This window comes from Limanda limanda, chromosome 14 (genome assembly GCF_963576545.1).
Source record: "Limanda limanda chromosome 14, fLimLim1.1, whole genome shotgun sequence".
NCBI lineage: Eukaryota > Metazoa > Chordata > Actinopteri > Pleuronectiformes > Pleuronectidae > Limanda > Limanda limanda.
This window is the reverse complement of record NC_083649.1, coordinates 21,226,188-21,247,245: the sequence shown is the minus strand read 5'-3', so window position 1 is coordinate 21,247,245 and position 21,058 is coordinate 21,226,188. Positions and strand designations below refer to the sequence as shown.

Sequence of the window (21,058 nt, the reverse complement as noted above, 5' to 3'; positions counted from 1 at the left end):
TTCATACTATTAACCAATTTCTTGCATAGACCTAAACCAACATTGTGTTAGTCTGTTAGTATTTAATGGCTTCCCTCTAGGACTTCTCTAAATCAGGGGCCATAAAGTGGCCACACTTTACACAGGGGGGCCATATATATGTCGTGATTCAGTAAGGTGCACATTTAAGTCATTCCTTGTTTACTGTTAGCCCTATGGGTTTAAGCAAAGCCACACAGCATTGAATATATTTTAAGTTCTTTGCTCAAGCACATTGTAAACTGTTTAAGTTACTAATTATATTTAAGACAATTTAACACAACTGACAGGGCAGGGGCACTTCAAAGGCCAATCAAATTTCAGTGGGGACCAATGCCCACCTGGATCCGCCAATTAATTCAGTCTATTCGTGACATTGAGTCGTTTTTCACATCCAAAGGATCCAACCACATTCTTGTTGTTGGTTCAATGCAGTTAAACTGACCAAATGCTCCTAGGGGCTCTTACATGACTCAACCTACTCCCCCCGAAAATATGATATAAAAAAATATCAAAATACGATGTGATAATTCTCATAAACTGTGGTTGAACCAAAGTGAGTCTTAGCGATAAATGAAACACACTGATGTAGTATTGTTATGTAGCGTCAACTCCCTGGAACTACATCAGTGGAAGGCTTTGCTATTGTGATAACTGTCAAGTGTCTAGTATCCAGGAGGCCACGAGGCAGTTAAAGCTCAGGTAGTCATCCTGCAAACATCTCAGGCAGAACAAAGTAACACCTTCCCTGTGGTAGAAACTACGGAGAGAATAAAGGTAAAGAAAGTACCTTTAACTCTCGCCAGCCAGTTGCTCTGTGATGTTCAGGAAGGTGACTGCGCCCGGAGGATTCACTCTCTGTGTGAGGGACTCCCTGCACATTCTGGTTCTCCTCTTTGCTTTTGAGTTCTTTTCCATTGATTTCCATGCATTGTCTCATGAGTCACTGGCAGGGAAGGGTTTTGTGTCTTTTTCTCTTGCATTTTGTGAATCTAATGATGCACTTATGTTGCCCCACTTTTCCCTTTTCTTCATACCTTACCTACTAAAGGAGGGAATACCACTTTATTGGTAAGTGGATGTTAACCAGAAGGGAGATAATCAAGAGTAACCATTTAAAAAAAAGTAAAACAAAGAAAATGGGTCGCTGTTCACATCTCAGCAATTGTCTTCAGGAAAAAAAAAATCCAGAAAGAGAAAATTGAGTAGCAGATGATTTGTTTTCTGATTCAATTGATTCAATAATTGTGATCTTTATTTTGTTCCTTCCATTTCTGTGATGTTCTGTCAAGTTGTCTTCTCTTTCTGTTTTGTTTAATTTCTTTAACCATTACTACAATAACTGGAGACGTCCTCTTTTTCTACTCTACACAATCTGTAGCTCTGTACTCTCTGCCTCTGCTCTTAAACTTATTTGGGTCACAGTTTTGTTTTTATTTTTCTCCCTCTCTTCCTCCTCTTCCTAGTTTTTTTGTTTGTTTTTGCGATTATGATTTCTTCAACTCATTATGGTTTTGCATGCCAAGTATTGCATGCGCTGCACCATAGAGGACTATCTATAAGCCATATGGAGAAAACCTAGATCTCTTTCTTAGATGTTTACCTTCTTTTGGCACCGTAGCACTCAATCACCCTCCTGAACACACTCTAATGCTCTTTTTGTCTTTTTTTCTTTTTTTTTTCTTTCTTTATCTTCTTTTGTTGGTCATCATTTCTCTACAGAAACTCCATCTGTTGACTGCGAGCTCTGCAAGCATCCAGTCCACGCTGCTGAGAGGGCACCAGCTCCACAGCGCCCCCAGCAGGAGCCAAGCAGGGCCAATGTGCATGGCAGGAGAAGCTGGGAGTGTTGACGGCAGGACCTCAGCCATGGGGGGCTCCGTTTCCCAGACGCCGGGGAGGAGAGGGAGCCAGAGAGGCCAGAACAAGAGCTCCCACTCCCCTGCCCACAGCAGCGACTCAGCCCACTCCCAGCACAACCACAGTCACAAGGGAAGGAACTCTCGGCACCAAAGAAAGTGAGTCTTCATGACAAACCTTCACTTTCTGGCTCTTATCACATCATTGTTATTCTTTAGTTTTCCAGCTGAGAGAGAAGTACTTGACATTTCCTGATAATTACTTTAGGACAAAAGGCAGCCACTCTTCCAAGCGTCACCACCGCTCCAGCCGGGGCCAGGCGCACCACCGCAGTCAGTCAGCATCTCCAGGGCGACACTCACACACGTCAGGCAAGAAGAAAGAGGAGTCTCGGAGCAAAGCCAACCTCCGTCAGCGCAGCAGCTCCTGGAGCAGTGGGCGCTCGTCCTCGCCCTCTGCATCCAGAGACAGAGGCCCCAGCAAGGCCAAGTCCCCACACAACAGACAGAACAACTCCAGGTGAGACTCGCTCCCTCCCACCTTTCTGCCAACTTATAGATTTGTTTTGCTGTCATGCGTTGTTGTTGTTGTTGTTGTCCTGATGGTGTTTTGTGTGTCAAGCAGAGAGAGGGACAGTCCTAACCACTCCGACACTGACAGCCGAGCCCGCCGCCGCTCACGCAGCTACTCCCCCATTCGCAAAAGAAGAAGAGATTCACCCAGCTTCATGGAGGCTCGCAGGATCACCAGGTACCACATCTGTCCAGAATCATGTACAATCCTCCTGCTTTTCTTTTTTTTTAAGATTCCCATCTGGAAAAACATTTATTCACAGCTCACCTCCTCCAGCAGAGGCTCCAACGTGACAGTTTGTCTTCAGCTCTTTGTATTATCAGTACTAAAGTATGACATACTTTGATTAGGGTTGCAAAGGGGCACAAAGTTTCCGGTAAATTTCCGGAAACTTTTCATGGGAAGTTAAGCTCGGGAATTTGGGGAATTTTGAAGAAAAAAAAAATACGCAAAATAAACACTGAGCAATAAAAACATCATTCAAAACTCTATTTTAAAGATGTATGGAATGCAGCACACGCTGCACGTTGAATTTCAACCCTCCACTGTGCATTCTTCCATCGCATGCACAGATAATTCCCAGCATCCTGCACACTACAGCAGGGCTGACTAACTATTTATATCTCTGGCATTGCATTAGTGTTTTTTTACAAACTTTTTCCTCATCTTATTCTACAGAACAATGCTACGTGCACTATCTCATGTGTGGAGACATTTCACCCATCCAATGTAGAAGGAAAGGCTGTGTACATTTGCAAATATTGTGCAAAGACCTATGTTAAGAATGACACAACGATGCAGAAGCGTATAGTCAAGTGCCCAAAGTTTTCTCAGGGCTCAAATCAGCCTATGACAAAACAAAATGTTTATATTTATGTCTGTATATGACAAGGTAAATACAGTTAGTATAAATTACCCACAACATTTCCAGTTTATTCCCGTTAATTCCCGTATATTCTCATTTATTCCTGTTAATTCCCGTATATTCCCGTTAATTCCCATGGATAGTTTCTAACTTTAAATATTCCCGGAATTTTGCAACCCTAACTTTGATACATCAAACTCTGCAGTGAAAACATTTCCCATAATTCGACAGCACTGCTCTCATGCTGGGGCGCAGGTAGTTATTTTTTTACTCCACAGAATCTTACCTGTTAGTCAGTGAGCTTTAGAGGAGTTTGTAGAAGGAGGTTTTCAGAAAAACATGTGGATGTAGCTTTAATATTCTCATCCATCAAGAAAGTCAACACATGTACTTCCCAAATTGTGGAACTTTTCCTTTAAACGTTATAGTTATGTCCTTATCTAATTGATGTATAAATTCTGTAATTTGCATAGATATTAATAAATATAACAATAACACTTTTATTTATATATCACGTTTGGAATCATAAAAGCCTTCATTACATGATTAAAATAAGACAACACTATAAGACTATAGGTATTTTATCACTATTATTATTATTATTATTATTATTATTACCATTTGATAATTGTACAGCACTTTGTACTTTGTGTTCTCTAGAAACAAAGTTAGCATTATTAAGGTAAAGCAATAAAAAGCTTTAAGACACAACACCAAATGTTCAGGGCATAATTTAACTAAAGAAACTAAGTACGATCAAAATTGTTGATATATTAAATTCATGTTTGTTTCTTCCTCTGCTGATGAAAACGTGTTTGAATCAGTGGCCACACCCAAACAAAAGGTTTTGATATTTTCCACACAAAAGCTCCTTGAGGTTTGTTGCACTTGACATTTAGTCATTTAAACACATGAAGAAAGCTCCTGCATCGCTGTGAAAAGTTGTCCATGTCACCTATTGTACTTCTTGTCATACATGTGGAAACAGACATGGGTGAAATGTGTGTACCCTTTCACTCCAGTCCTAAAGGTTCCGACGCCAGGACAACGGGATGCTGCTGAACGAGCTGCTGCAGGCTAGTTACCCTGGTAACAGTTGCCGTGCAGCAGGACCCCTCTAGTCTGACTCCTGAAGCACAGCTGAACAGCAAACCATCAGAGCTCCCCTGAGTAAACCTAGCCTCCTCCTCCTTCTTCTCCTCCTCTTTTTTCTGTGCTCTCTCTGCTCCTTCACCACCACCCTGAAAGCTACACACTGAGACTCACACCGGTTCTAATGCTGCACCCCACTGTGCTTATGCACTAATGATGTAACACAGGGACACAGAGATTAAAATGCTATCAAGGTGTATTAAAGTGGATACCCCCTATTGCGCCGGCTGTGGATTTCCATGGCAGAGAGAGGAAACAAAAGTGAAGGTGGAGTTATGTACCACGCCGCTGAAATGACAAGGTGGAGCCCACCTTGTCTCGCAGCAGGGACACCTTGATAGCGCTTATCTCTCCCTGCACTGTTGACTGTTGATTTTTCTGGGTATTGGCCTCCACTGAGAAGAATAGGTTCTTTCAGGAGCTAACAGCTAATTACCTTACAGGAAGCACTTCCAGAGTGGCTATTAACAAGGCAATCTGAGCTTTAGCTTAAACTAACAACGTGCTTTTTTCCTGCGGTGTGTTTGTATGTGTGTGTGTGTGTGTGTGTGTGTGTGTGTGTGTGTGTGTGCGTGTGTGTGTCTGAACAACTTAATTTTAACCCACAAAGCTGCTCTCTTTCAGATCCTGCACTGATCTTAAAGTCTACCACTTCTATAACCTCCTCTACACTGACTTACAATCAAATCCTGTCTTAATACATCATGTGTTTTACATCAGCATCATTTGTATTTTAACACACACTGACACTAACTCATCAAACTCGTCATCTTTGTGGAATGTGAGCATTAACACTCCATCCCTTCGCCCTCTCTCCTATCCCTAGCGCTCGCAAGCGGCCGATCCCGTACTACCGGCCCAGTCCGTCCTCGTCCAGCAACGACAGCAGCCCATCCCGGTCCAGCCGTAGCCACAGCTACAGCAGCTGCAGCCGCAGCAGGAGCCACAACCGGAGCCACAACCGGAGCCACAGCCGGAGCAGGAGCTGGAGCCGGAGCCGCAGCCAGAGCAGGAGCTGGAGCCGCAGTAGGAGCCGCTCCCGCAGTCAACACAGCTACGACAGCCGCAGCAGCTACGACAGCCCCGGCTTCTGAACACTCGGAGCAGGAGGAAAAACTCAAAGTCCTGTTGAGGTGACTGTGCTCCGGTTCAGTTATCATGTATCTTTAATAAGCCCCCGAAGGCGCCCGCACAGGCCGCTCAGTCCAGGCCTCAAACTCAGACTCCACGACCATTCTCCCTCTAACGCAGAGCCCGGATCAAACAGGAAAGCTGTATTTTGATAGAGCACATTACTATGAAATTGGGTGTCACTGCTCATCGCTTCACACACATGTATCCAAGATATTCAAGGAAATGGGTTATCACATGACATACTTTCATTCAGTGGAGCCCAAAGATCAAATGTTGCTGTATGTTAGCACTTTCTTTCTCTTCTACCATAAAACAACCAAAAGGAATTCATGAAGAACTATAAGAACTATATAACATATAAATATACAGTATATATATATATATATATATATAAATATACAGTATATATATATATATATATATATATCCTAAAAATAGGAACTGAGTAGAAGACAAAAAGAGGACACATCAATGACTAACTGTACATTTTAGACATTTTTTCCCTCGTCATGTACTTTACTCCCCAAAGACTTCAATTTCAGCAAAGCACAGAGATCAACAGACGTGAAAACAAAGCAGTTGAATTAGGAGGAAAGAAAAAGGGCCTTTTTTGTGAGGGAAACTCTACTGTATAGGTTTGTCTGTATAGATATAAGTTCTGGCTTTGTAAACTATGCACTGTATATTCAATATAGTTCGAGGAGGTTTGTTCAGCATGATGCATCAGGAGAGACTCGCTGCTCGTAGGAGAGAAACTTAGCAGACGACAAAGATGCGGATGTCGTCTGTGCTCCTCCGACCTCGCCATCATGTCACATACAGAGGTTGATGGGAAAAAACAATATGTATTATGTAGTTTTACTCTTTTCCCTGTTTAAATTATTATGTTCTGCTAATCCTGTATGTGTGCGTATGTGTGTGTATGTGCGCGTGTGTCCCCTGTAGCCTGCATCTAAGGCTGCTGTACGGTACTGTACAGGAAACGGTCTGCAAAAACTCTCCATGCACACGTTTGCGCTGACCACGACTATTTATGAATCAACTGTATTTATTTGTTTTATTTATTGGGTTATTTATTTATAATTTAACTTATTTATTTATTTATTTATTTAGTGGTGAGCTGTACAGCAGTTCTACCATGAGATTGCCGTGGATGTATTCCCACGTAACAACACGCTAAGGCGCGCAGCGCGTAGGTTCGCTGCGTGTGTGTGTCTACGATGCTCTGATTTTAGTTAGTGGAAACTCGTCTTCATTCAACGTTACTGCCGTCTCAAGGCGTCCCTCATCTGTTGTCATTTTAATGCAAGTCATTGCGGCTCTTCCTGTAGTTCGAAGCGAGGGACCGGCCTGAAGTGAAACCAAAACATCTCCCTGTCTGGAGAGGGCATTCCACTCTTCTTCTCCACTTTTCCCGCCACCACACGCTCTTTCCCCTTGTACGATGGGCCACGACATTTTTTTTTAAAGGTCCCCTGGTTACCAGCTTGAAAAGGAGGATATGTACAGTATATAACTTTAGCATAGCAGAGACCTCCTCTGTCTGCAGCTTCGATAGTGCGGTAAACAAAGTGGCGGAACAATCAGGGATCACCTTAAGTCTTCCTAACCATTCGTCCAGCCTCAAGTCACTCAACCCAGTGTTGCATTCCCAGTGTGACTATAATATAATACTCTGCAAACCTGTTTATTTATTCAATATAGCACCCCCCCCCCCCTTTGGTTCTACACACCATTCTTTGTAATGTAAAAGTTATTATACCTGACAATAAACAGAAACTAATGGAGAAGTACTGACACTCTTGTATTATTTTCCTCTCTGACTTCCGGTGCTGCTCCAGTGCATGCTGTATATTTACCTACAGATGGCGCTGATGATAATCTTCCAGTGCCTGAAAAGGAAAATTATGTTTTTTTAAAGGGAGTGTGCATATTTCATGTAATGTCATCAGATCTCTTTATTTAACATGACTCAAGACCATGACCAACTGTTCAGCCATGTCCATGAAGAAGAAGAAGAAAAAAAAGTGTACAAATAACTTGCTGCTTGTCTGATTGTAATGATATAATCATTTTAACATTGATGAGTATTTGGCTACAACTTTGGCAGATACTTCTCTCTATAAATCATACATTCTTACCTTCAAATAAAATATTATATTCCTCTCCGTGATGCTTGTCATTGCAAAGGTTGCAGATCCTCCGGCTTCTATCCAGCCTGTTACATCTTATGTATATGTATATATGTGATATCTCGTAACTCTGAATGAGATCAGTTTATTTCAGTCAAAACTAAACTAAATCTTCCAAGATTTATGAATCTTCCATTAATTCCTCAATTGTATTTCAAGAGTCTCCTTATCGATCCCTTTTGTCCAAAGTCCGGTCAAGTTTCCTTCCCTCTCAGTGTGGAGAGACATGCACACATCTGTAACACCTGCACGCACAAGAGTTTCGTGAAGATCACACACACACACAGTTGCATCTCAATGACTTCAGAGTTTTCGGACTCTTTCTGCCATGCCACATTTTGAAAGCCAAAAAAACTCTTCTCTTGAACTTTATCTTGAAAATATATAAAGTTATAACTCTAGTGAACTTACATGAGGTTTCATAAGGGGCCTGTTGGGCCTTGGCTGAGGCATGAGCTCTCTGTTTTTTATTATATAATCTTGTTTTATTGGTGTGCCAATAAAAATACAGCATCATATGATAAAATCAACCACTCCCATTATAATCTCAATTCCCTCCCACCTCCTCAACCCATCCTTTCCCGCATGACGGCACATAGTGTAAAGTAATTACAGATGAGGAGAAAAAACGCACAAATAAACATGTTACAAAAGAAAAGACTTTAAAAGACTTTAAAAGACTTTAAAAAACTGCTCTACATGCGTGAGCAGTTTTTTCATTTAGTAAGACTGAAATATACAAGTAAACCAAACAAATATATCTGATAAATAATTAAGTTGAAAGTATCCGTAAATGCATCAAAACTGTACATATATCACTCGGGGCAGTGTCGTCCAGTAGTTGTATGCTCTGATTTTCCCTTCTCTACTGTTTTACTTCCTGTGTCAGTCTGGTTTCCCTCTCTGGGGATTGTCTACCTCGTCCTGATGCGTCTCACTCTCAACTGTGTCTCCTCATCCAGGTTTACTCTCTGTGCTCACTCTCTAAGTCACCATTTCTACTTCCTGCCAACTGGAGGTCTGGGTCTTTGAATTATTTCTCGCACCCAGTTGCTTTTGTTAGTGTCTGGAAATCCAACACTCTCCTGCCTTCATGATGCAAAGACTGGTTGAGCGCTCTTATAGTCCATCAATTATCCTGCTTCACAGTTGCACAATTTAAAGGCACTTTATTTCCGATGTAACTTGGTAGACAAACATCCATGAAGGATTTTTTAATTGGATTTGTTAAAACTAATTAGAATGTATTAAAAGTCATTTTCATCCTAACTTTTTTAAATATCAACTGCGCAATGTGATATGAAATGTACTGTACTAATGTGCACTGACTGTTCAATTGCTATACAGTTTACTCTACATGGGATTAGTCCAATGAGTCATCACTGGTTGGTGTTGCTACTGTTTGGTACTTTTGTGATTTATCCCTGGTGTCAACATTAATCATTTTTGCAACTATTTTGGATCTATTGTTAGTTCAGTCAGGAACACTTTGTCATGATTTACCCATTTATTGCCGATGGGAGTACAGTTATGCTTGGTGCAGATGGCTCCATTCTTTGGATGTTCTCTGGATTAGCCGAGCAGCATGCTAAGATATATTGGGGAACATGTGCAGAACCCCCCCGGTGGGCATAGCAGGCAAGATACATTTGTTCAAGGTGAATATCGTTTACCACGACCATGTATGCACTCAGTGCTAAAAGGTGGAGGCTGGGGGGGTGGAGGCAAGTTACCGGCAGCAGGGCGTGAGCTGAGCAGGCGTCAGTGAGGATGAGGTCGTGTTTAAAAGTGGCCGCTTTGGTGAAAGAATGGGCTGTGATTAGTGGGTGACTGAGGAGCACCCATAGACCTATCAGTAGCTGACAGCTGAGCACATGACTAATGCATGAATTTAATTTAATCAACAATGAAATAAAGTGTCTAGATGTTGTATAATATAAAGTAAATGAGTGAAATGAGTGATTTTGGATTGTTATAGATCCAAGTGGAACGCCACAGTGTGTTGTAAGGTTCTATTATGTGTCACACCTAGTATAAGCAGGATGTTGAAGATTGTTTTACTTTATCACTGATTGGCCATTGTGATGTTTTAAAGCATCTAATAAACTAACCCTGAAGTAAAGCTACACAGGTAGAACCTATATATTTGAAATGTTTTTTTTAAACTGTTTTTTATTCAATTAAAATTCATGTAGTTTGAGTTTGGGAGGTAACTTCCTTTTGACACTGGAAGAAAGAGGAAGTCTTGGACCTATGCCCAGCCGGTTACTTGAGTTCTGTGTGGGAGGCCGCAGTGTTGACCACTAGGCCACCGAGCGGCCACGCAGCATGTAGCTGTGTCACAGATGCCAGAGTCTTTGACCCTTGATCAGTCCTGTCAGCGAATTTGTTCTACACCTCTTTCTACCTTTTAATATAGTGCATGAGTTATATTATGACCTGATCTGAGCGGTCTACTGGCCTCTGCAGGAATGCTTTAGAATCTCAAGTTTAAATTATAAGTTTTGTGACAGGAGTTGCCTTCCTGTAGCTGGTGCTGTGATAAGCTGAGCAGTGAGTGTGCACTCATGAGTATAATGGTCACTATAAGTCATGATAAGTTTCCCATTATACTCACGAGTATTCAACTTCAAATACTGAAATGCTTCTATTGAAGTTAAAGCTTTTTGGTTTGACCAATGGCATTTACATTAGACCAAAAATCTTCTGTGTACAGATCCATGTTTTAATAAACTCATATAAGTAAGAACAACTGAGTTCTATTCACCGCTGTGCTCATTGATTTAGAATTTGCTGTGTGAACTTGAATGCATTCGGATGATGACTTTGTTCTTTCTTTGTAGCTGCATTCATCCGTTCAGCCCCTCCTGACTCCGCTCATTCTTTCTCTATCTCTCTCGCTCATGCCGACACTCTAACATAAACGTTGTAATTGGACACATCTGTAAACTGACAATATGGTCTTCACAATCACAAATAGCAGTCCTGATTATTAACATATAAAGTGAGATCTGACCACACTTTGTCACAGAAGATGCATTCAGGACACATTTTAATATCGCGGGTTAAGCTCTCACCACTTGTGATCAGATCTCTTAGGACAGATGTTAATACTTCAGGCTCCTAGCTCCAGTTCTATTGGACCTTTTTTAAAGTGTGAGGGTCTCCACCTCCTGCTTCTTCAGCTGTTCTTGGGATTGGTTGAGGTCAGTTCTCCAGTTCTGCTGTCAGGCCCTCTGATTCCTGACAAAGGTTATCCTCAGCCCCCGGATCTCACTCATGCATGATGCTCTTCCTTTTCAAGGTAAGTCTTCTCCAAAAACTTCAGATTCAACACTGCACTTCCTCGTGTCCTCGGCAGTACACCTGCCATTACTGAAGTCGATCAGGTGAGCTGTTGTGGAAAAAATAAGACGCACACTTCAATTTATAGTTAGATATCCTTTTTTTAAAGTGTAGCAAGCAAGTCAAATTAATGTTCAGCTTGTTCTGGTTAATTTATGTTTATATAATAACCTGATTTGGGATGGCATGATAAAGGCATGATAGAGATGTGAAGTAATGCCACATGTCTTCAGTTTCCATTGAGCATTTCCTGTTTCCACATTAATAAATTAACAAATTGTGGGTCTTTTCATTAATAAAACATAATTCATATTTATTTAATGACTAGTACAATGTCCGTTCTACGCCTGCCTGTTTGGAATAAGCTTGTGTTAAAGCTCCAGAGCTACTTCAGAATTATTCCATGTCATAAGTGAGTCCTCCTCAAACACTTCTACAATATACTGTCACTGATGTTGTGAAGTGATGTGATGTGATGTGGCTATGACAGAGATCAGCAGCTGTGTGTCTCAGTCAATATGATGTAATAAAAAATGAAAAATTCTTAAAATAATGTGGTGGCTTTTTGACTCGGATGCCGACCGCTGCTGTAGTTTGAGAGGAAGAAGAATAAGACGTTAAACTGTCCACTGAAGGCACACTGCCCCACCCCCACTGGCTGCTACAGAGGGCTGGTCACCTGTTTATTATATCTTTACTGATAATGATCGCACTGCGTTTCCAAATTGTACAAAACTCGGCACTGCCAATTTACAATACACATGCAAAGTGAAGCTGATCAAATGAAGGGCGTGTGAGATTTGCATTGGACAGACCCGTGTTGAATTAGTAGGTAGATACATGTAGACAAAGATGTGTCAAGTCTTCACTCAGCTGTCATGATTTCACAAGTGAGCCAATGATTAATCTAATATTTCGGTGAAAAGGTCATCATGCCTGCAGTTGTCGTTGTTTTTTAAGTCTTTCAATTGTTCTCATGTGCGTTGCATGTGTCCAATGTTCTTTTGCACCCATGTCCCAAACTGTCATTCAGCTGTGGAATTAATATCAGGCTGATAATAGCATGGAACATATCACATCATAGCCTATACAGAGCCATGTTAGAAATAGCATGTTAGTCTTATCTAAGCCTGAGACTGTATGTTCTGTACTCACCAGACATAGCTGACTTTTCCAGCAGCCTCCCAGAATCTGTTTTTTTTGGATGTCCAGAGAGGGGGGGGGGGGGGATTACACAGAGCATGAGGACGGCGGGGTTAACAGTGCACTGGACAGCTGAATCAGTGGAGGGCCTTCCTGCTGCGGATTCCATTGGTGTGCTGTGTCTGCCACAAATAGATATTCTAGTACTTTCCATAATGGTGTGGAGGGGTGTGAGTTGGGAGGGCTTGACTCACAAGGGAGGACCCTGTTGACAGGGGTGGCGTCTGTGTGTATAAAAGTTCTCAGCTGAGAGGCAGACGGAACATTGGACACACATTTTCAGACAGGCCAAAGGGCTCTTCTTGTGCAGCCAGCAGCTCTCCATTACAACAACGCTCCACAGCAGCCATGGCTGAGAGACGTATTCCTTTCAGCCTACTCCAAAGCCCGAGCTGGGACCCATTCTATGATTGGCAACAGAGCAGTCGCATGTTCGACCAGTCCTTCGGAATGCCGACCCTAGAAGCCACTTTCCCTACCACCCATTGGCCTGGGTACCTGCGCTCCTCCATCATGACCCCGGAAATGGGCACCATGACACCCCACACTCCTATGATGCCCCACACTCCCATGATGTATCCCGGCGCAATGATGGCCCAGCAGGCCCAGCAGGCGCATCAGGCTCGCGCCCTGTCCCGCCAGATGAGCACCGGATTGTCGGAGATCAAGCAGACCCAAGACAACTGGAAGGTGTCCCTGGACGTCAACCACTTCTCGCCTGAGGAGCTGCTAGTGAAAACCAAGGATGGTGTGGTGGAAATCACTGGTGAGCCTTTACATCTATCACTGATCCCTTCCCTGAGTTGTAATTTTGACCACTGCATGCTGGGAAACAATTTTTTTGGAAACTCTTATACTAGAATAACATTTTAAACGTTATATCCACTCAGCATCTAGCCACAGTATACAAACACCATGTGTAGGACAGATGCATTGATAGAAACATGACAGAATTATGTTTAGAGGAGCTGCTACAGTGTGGAACAAAGTCTACATGAAAAGGCAAGAAAACTTTGTGCAACTCAAAGTACAAGGCAGATGCATTGCTGCAGAGTTACATAATACCATGAGACATTGTTCTGAGATCCAGTGTACCAGAGGGCGGGGTCTTTGGATGCATGCCTGCTCGACAGATAGCAACCCACAATTCAATGTGTGGGAGTCGTCTTTCACAGCAGCTCACAGATGGATATGGTGCAAAAGCCAGTTTCACTTCTCCATATGAAATGTTATCATCACCTAAATGAGGGCTTAAGTCCAAAATGAGTAAACCTGAAAGTATGGAATGGATCATATAAAAGTTCCTTTCTCTCCGGGTCAGATTCAACCTCTCCACTGTGACTCACCCAGTCTGTCTGCTACTTTAAAAGGACTGCTGGATCTGGTACAGGGTTATGGGCCAGACTATGGCACTTATCACTGGTGAGAGACTGGACAGTCACAACATAGATAAACAAAGCATGGGGCTCTGTCCAAGTGGAATTTGCCACCTCATGTGTCTTCTATCACCAGTGAACAAACGCGCTGTTCAAAGATGTCAGAGAATTAATGAGAGCTTTGTATACGTATCAGATTTCTATTTCGTTTTTACCATACCTCCTTCCTGGAGTTTTCATGCACACTCAAACTAGTGACCCCTGATGTTAGGAAAAAGCGGCTGCTCGGCCCAGCCACACACTCGCTCATGCTGGCAGCCTCGTCCTGTAGGAAAGACGATCGCTCCCAGAGGAAAGCAACCTTCGTCAGGCCGTTGTCATAACAAACACATTTCTGCAGAGCCAGGATGAAGGCCCGTGTTTGAGAGCCTGACGGGATGCGATTAAGACTGGTGAGGATCTTCTGACGCTGGTATGGCCGCACGGCTGTGTAAGATAAAAATACCACCACAAAGGCCTCCACATAGCTGCTCCCCCACCCGACCCCCTTCTGGTAGATTGTTAGCTTTGCTGGTCTTTATGCTAATGCATTTGGTTTGTATGAAACAATTTGTTTGAGTAATAATTATTTATGTGCTTTCCCAGCTATGGCAAAACAAAATTGAGAAGACCAATCGAAAATAAATCCTCAGAAAGACTCCTGACGATAATGATAGGAATAAAGTGCAATAGTTCACACACTCAACTCGTTTCAGCGTAAAATTCTGGATTAAAAAACCCCACACACATTCTGCCTGAGAAGGTTTTCTGATCAGTCCTTCTGCTGGTGATCATTCTTCAAGCAGCCTTCTTCCCCCACCCCCCCCCCCCCCATTTCCCCCCCAATTTGGTTTCCTCCTTTGCAGATTTTGTACATCATAATATTGCAATAATTCTTAAGTCATAACTCCTGGAAATCAGCATGACTTTCAGATTAGTGCTACATTTTGGTAAAAGAATGTTTCCCGTGTCCTCAGGGAAGCATGAGGAGAGGAAGGATGAGCACGGTTTTGTGTCCAGGACTTTCACCAGGAAATACACGTAAGTGACTCAGCATGTTAAACTCTATTCATTATCAACAGACAAGCTTGAAGAATTTAGTTTAACACCAATTACTTTTATGGATTCTAAAAATAAGCTACAGGCGATACGTCAACAGCTCACTTCAAACCACTTTTCCCATTAAAACTCCTGTGCTACCCTTATCAGGGCTTTGCTGCCCTGAATCTCTTTTAGTTTTTGGTCTGTCTGGCCTGTAGAGGGCTGCTGCTTTTCAGAGCATGAAATTCAGCTATCAGCAGCGGCCTCCACCTCCCAGCATTCATTCCTGAGTTGTTTGGCTTAACAGGGCTCTGCTGCCATCCAGGGGCCACAGCACACACTGAGCAGACAAACTGAGCTGGTCTTAGATCTGATTTTATGGATATTTCAGTCTGTTTTTGAAAAGGAAGAGGCCATGTTGCGTTTTCATCAGGACTGGAGCCATGTTTACATTTACTGGAGTGATTCTTTGACTTACTGTGAAGCTTAACTGTGTTGTATTGCTCCCTTCCAGCCTGCCCTCCACTGCTGACATTGAGAAGGTGACCTCCTCCCTGTCCCCTGAGGGGGTGCTAACCATCGAGGCTCCTCTTGCTAGACCTGCCATCGAGTCCTCAGAGGTTAGGATACCCGTCACCATGGACAACAAAGGTGGCGTGGTGAAGAAGTAGGAGGAAGAGCAGCATACGTATACACATGCCTACAAGGTGAAGAAGTAGCATATAGCGTGTTCACAAAGCAGAGACAGAAGAGCGAGGGATTTCGCTCTTCTGTCGCCTCCCTCCTCTCTGACTGTGATAATGAGCCAACCCCAGCTGAGTGCACTGTGTAAACACATCTGCACCAGTGCCATATGCCTTCTCTCTCTGCTGTAATTACACTCTTCAGCTGAATATAGGAAATCTCAGCTCAGCCCCGCTCTCTCCCGCATTTACACATACACACACAAACACACACCTTCCTCGGTCCTGTTGAGCAAATCCACTTCACGCTGCCTCTACAAACAAATTAATGACAACAGTGAAGTGGACAGTATAAGCAGGAATCTTGAGAATTAAGGAACCGAGATCCTAGGAGAGTATTTATACCAAATTATTCTTTTGCCTGTATGTGAACACACTGTGTCACCCCTGGACTGGACAGAGACCGTTGTCATTTACAGTTGCCTTCAGAAAGATTACCCAGTCACACAAATAAAGAATAGAAACATATTGAGTCTCTTTTTTTTCTTGTGTGCCGGCGACCTGATGTCAAGTCAGAGTCAACTTCGATGTCAGTTCTGCCTTATGTACATGACACAGACTAGATTTAAATGCTGTTTCTCCCTGAGCCACAGTGAAAACATAATTAGACATAAGTACACAACATAAGCGCAAAACTGACATGCGTAAGCAATTTACAAGTATGCTGTCAAAAAGGCACGGGGGGGAGAATTAAAAACGGTAGCGTGTTGTGCAATCCGGAGTAGTGCAAAGTAAAAATAAGCAGTGCAAATGCTTGATATAATGAACAGTTGTGACAAGTTCCTCCACATGTTGAGTTAAATAGCAGCAGTCTTCACATCCTGAATCAGCTGAATTTGGTCTGGAAACTTGAAGATCACGACTAAATCATGAAATACTAGGCTTCCCAATGATACAGTATTTTTAACTAAGTTATATATCTCAGGGTCATTCATGCAAAAGAGGCCAAGTGAAACAGCCCATGCTCAACATGATATGCTTCACTGCTGTAATTCTCACATTTAACAATGTTGCCTCTGACTGATCTCTACATAGAGAATGGACCAGCTTTTATTGAAACTGAAACAAAGCATAACATTGTGTCCTACAGCAGCCCTATAACACCAGTTACTACATTCACTTTGACCAGGAGTTGATATATCTATATTATTGCATAACCAATTATAAAGACTATTCTTATTAATTCATTAACCTTCAGCGAACAGGACTCAGTGTTGTACAAGTTAATCCTGACACTGAGTCCTGATCTATGTGACTGTATAATAAAACATAATTACTTTATTAGTAGTTAGTCTATGGTTGAATCAGTCAGTCTGTCCACCTCTTTGGTCCAGACTGAGATATCTCAACCTTTGGGTGGATGAGCATCACATTTTGCACATGTTTTCGGAGTCCCCCGGGGATGAATCCTATTGACTTTGCCTCTACTGCATTTTTGCTAACACAAATTCCATTGGATAGACTAAAAGCTGAAGCACAGAATTTAGCTCCATTACATTGTTGATGCACTGTCTTTTCCGCTAGTGCTGCTATAATATGTGTGGTTATGATTGAAAAATATAAACAACCAGGATGAATTGTTTGAGCTTTGGTCATCAGGTCAAAGTTTCAATGAACAATGTTAACATGTGCTCAGGAGTATTGTTTGCATGCTAGCACTTTAATCTAGGAAGCTAAATATTGCAAAGATTAAACAAATAAAATATATCTTGCATCTGTGGATCGACAAATTGATAGTTCTACTAAATGTTTAACCAGAGGATACTTAAAATTTATATTTATCATAAACTTAGAACCTTACATTTGTAACAACTACCTCCTAATTCCACAAACATGTGTATGTATACGTTACGCATTTGCAAACTATTCATCTAATCAGCTTCACACGTTAATGAAAGTGTCGTGCCGAGTGAGTGCTGTGTGATTTGAACAAGCAATACCTTCAGTATTAAAAACATTGGGTCAAACCAAGGCCAGATCATAGATCGTACTTTGATTATTTCCATTTCATTATATCTGTCTAATTTAGACTTATGGGTGCTGATCTCCGTCGTAGCAACATTCATAAAATGATTTCCTCTACAGAAAGTTGTCTACAAAGTAAAAGCAAAATCCTTGTTTGTTGCTGTAATGCTTTGTACCGTGAAAATTACCTCAGACCTTTTATTGTGAAAAGTTTTAAACTTGGCTCTGAAGATTGCCTCTGTCGTCTCTCCGTCGTCATTCAATGCATTTGAGGTTTATGGCACATCTTGAATAACTTTACATCATGGAAAAACTACAATATACACTTGTAAACTTATATGGACACAGTCTCTTAGTGTATTCTAAGTTAGTAAAATCATTTTTATATTTGTTGCTTTAGGACAATATTGGCACTGGTACAGTTATGAATGTTCAGCATGTGAAGTTTCATAGTTTCTCGGGGAGACATGACTGACCCACAACTGAAACTCTAGTTTCTATCACCACCATGACAACTTAAGAAGAGTTGGATGAATCAAAGTGCAGAGAGCAATGATTTGTGTCCTGCATCTCCCCTCATTAAATATTAATGTGGATTTATTCCTGTTGCAGCTGAGAAACTGATTTGGATCTGTCTGCCCCTGTGAGCAGAGCAAATTTAAAAGTAATGCATTCTGAACATTTCCCAACGTTTGTGTTTATCAAGGGGCGAAACAGTCGAGACTGGATTAAAAATGTGTTCTGCCTGGTGAGTTTTTATAACATCCTGTACATTATTAAAACAGCATGGACGTCTACAGGAACATATAGGTAGAACAATATACATATACTGTATATAAACAGAGGAACTAGGCCCGGAGCGGTATTTCAAAATACCATCAACGAGCTCTGTCATGATCAATACACTGTTCAGCTGCATGTATGAAGCCAGTTCTGCATGTGAGTGTGTTAATCTGCCTCCGGTTCATTCCCAGTCACTGCAGGAAGAAATGAAAGATGTGGCAGCACGACTGGTGACGTACCGAGTGGCTGGTTGTTTTCATCACTCCTCTTTCTTCCTCCCCGTCAACTTCTAGCCATTCATGTTGCGTGCCAGCCCACTAATGCACATACTAACTCTACTCTTGACTCCGAAGCTGCAGGGGAGATCTATTTATAGAGTGCTCTGCTATGCACCGAGCCTCCAGCGGGTTGTATAGTTACACAGGGTAGATAGCGGGCATGGACTGGTGCTTATTTCTTCTTTATGGTTCCAGACCTGTAGTGATTAATGAGCTGCTCATCCGCCATCATTAGCTAGATCTGATCCATTTCTAACAACATTGCACTAAATGATACACACAATTAAAAATATATAATGTAAGAGCAGGCATTTGTGAGAGAGAACATCAGAACATCATAAACAATGTTTATAAATTCACAGTCTGTGTGTGTGTGCCAAGCTCTGCCATTCATGGAAGCCTTGCAGACATTGGCCTCAGACGAGGCAGCAGCAGTCTCTTAACTACTTAGCATTTCAGCTTTTCCTCATCCATGAGTCACCATTTCCTCCCAGTATAATGCACGCCTAAATTATTCATGCCAGTCCCCATCAATCCAGGAGCTATCCAGACCGATAACCAGAGAACTGCCTCACGTGAGCCGCCATTAGTGGCCAGGCTGCTGATTGGACTACTTCACTTCACTCCCTGAGTGTTCAAGAGGAAAATCTAGAAAAAATGTGATGTTACAAGTCAAGAGAGAAACATAAATATATATCTCACTTTAGCGGAAAAACTTAGAATGCTTCTGCTTCTTTGCACTCAGTGTGGAGTATGTAAATATATTATTCTGTCCACAGCATAAATATTACTGTTGGCAGTAAATCTACAATTAGTGCAACATAGTGTTTGTTCTTTATTAAAAGAGACATTTTTCATAGCAGAAAGTCTACACAAAAGCAGAGGACCCTGAAACAAAGAAGAAAGATTATAGTAAGAGTATTTAACAAATGATGCATATTAGAGCTGCATTATACCAACTGTAAAAAGTTATCACACCAATTGTTGGCTCTGTTTACCATATCATTTATTGGCCCTTAAGTAATGCACTGTAAATCGAATTTGAATTAAAATACATCCACTAATGCCCAATTGGCCCTTTAATTTAATCAAGCCTCGACACATTGCACACATTACTAGCTATCAGACCAATCAGATATCTGTGTGCATAATGTTTTAAATCAAGATCTTATTTCTTGAGAAATTCCCCAAAATGATGAATCTTACAAAAAACTAAATCCTGGTTCTACCCTCCTTTAATGGAACCTGCTCCCAAAGTTAATTGGTTCTTCCATTGCCCTTACCCCACCCTTCCTCCAAATTTCACAAAAATCAGTGCCGTAGTGTTTGTGTCAAACAATGCAAAGAAAATATAACTTCTTCAGTAGAAGTAAGACAGACAAAGCCTTTTTAGTGTTGTCGCAGCATATGACACATATCCCTGCAGTAAGAGCCAAAGTTAACATTTAGCCTGTCTTTGTGTTTTTAGTTTGGCTGCAGATATTTGCTAAATTATAAGTGCTGGGTAAGAGGGGCAAGGGGCGTGGTTTATTTCGTCTCTATTTCACCTGTTAAATTTGTTTGGTGGGTTAAAGACACAAACGAGAGTAGGGCTCCCATATTTTCTGGCTCCCATATTGTCCATGTTACAAAATGTATCATGGACTCGTGGATCCTTTACTGAACGCATCGCAGTAAGGAGCCTGCTTAGTGGTGATCTATTTTTTTGTGTACAGTTGCTATTCCTGCAATGGATGAAACCTAGTCGTCCCCTTAAAATGCATTACTGATACTGATGTGATAACTGATGGTGGTGGAATCTGAAAGTCAGCGAGCCATACTCATGGTAGTGAGCTGACATTTCTTATCACATTTAAACAAGTAAATAATAAACTGTGTCCTCTGTAGCAGCAAAGTGTATCTGCTTGTATACATAAAACACTATGTCCATTGATGAGACGTGCTGTTGGGCTGCTGCTATAGCATGAACAGGGACCAAAAAAGAGAGCTGCTACTTGACCAAACGAAGAAGGAGAATCTATCAAATATCAAGAGTAATAAGAGATACAGTACTGAATGGGGAAGGTTAAGAAGTAGGTTATTGAAACACACAGTGGCTGGCGGTAATGCACCTTAACCAAACAAAGAAGAAGAGACCAAAGTCTGACTATAATAAAAGCGAAACATTTAGAGCCTGAGATAAGAGCAAGTTACACTCCATGATATGGCAGAAACTCTCAAAGAGATTGATAAGAATTCTACAGCACAGACACAACAATCATCGCTCCAATCAATTATTGATGATCATCATTCATCTTTTAAACGTTGCTGATTGTAGTGCTTGTTCTATCTTGACTAACTGTGAGTCACTCAGTTCAATCTTATTTGACAGGTACATACGACACCATATCAGCTTGATAAACAGATGTAGGACAGTCTGTACCATAGTGAATGACAAGTGGCCCTACATTTTCAGTGGTACACGAAGACGGCCAGTATCTCTGCATCTCGG

At 41.8% G+C, this 21,058-nt stretch overlaps 2 protein-coding genes across 2 annotated transcripts in view; both read left to right on the top strand.

Moving 5' to 3' along the window:
- The window catches only part of srrm3 (serine/arginine repetitive matrix 3), a 33,254-nt gene extending 27,692 nt beyond the window's left edge, over positions 1–5,562 (top strand). The window contains exons 10-13 of the mRNA XM_061086626.1: positions 1,741–2,036; positions 2,146–2,397; positions 2,503–2,628; positions 5,295–5,562. Coding sequence (XP_060942609.1) covers positions 1,741–2,036; positions 2,146–2,397; positions 2,503–2,628; positions 5,295–5,562 — 942 coding nt within the window. The remainder of the gene's footprint in view (positions 1–1,740; positions 2,037–2,145; positions 2,398–2,502; positions 2,629–5,294) is intronic.
- Positions 5,563–12,620: 7,058 nt separating this feature from the next.
- On the top strand, positions 12,621–16,009 carry hspb1 (heat shock protein, alpha-crystallin-related, 1). Its single transcript, XM_061085902.1, has 3 exons — positions 12,621–13,108; positions 14,735–14,798; positions 15,313–16,009. The coding sequence occupies exons 1-3, from the start codon at positions 12,691–12,693 to the stop codon at positions 15,467–15,469; spliced, it is 639 nt and encodes a 212-aa protein (XP_060941885.1). The 5' UTR covers positions 12,621–12,690; the 3' UTR covers positions 15,470–16,009.
- The last annotated feature ends 5,049 nt before the right edge of the window (positions 16,010–21,058 follow it).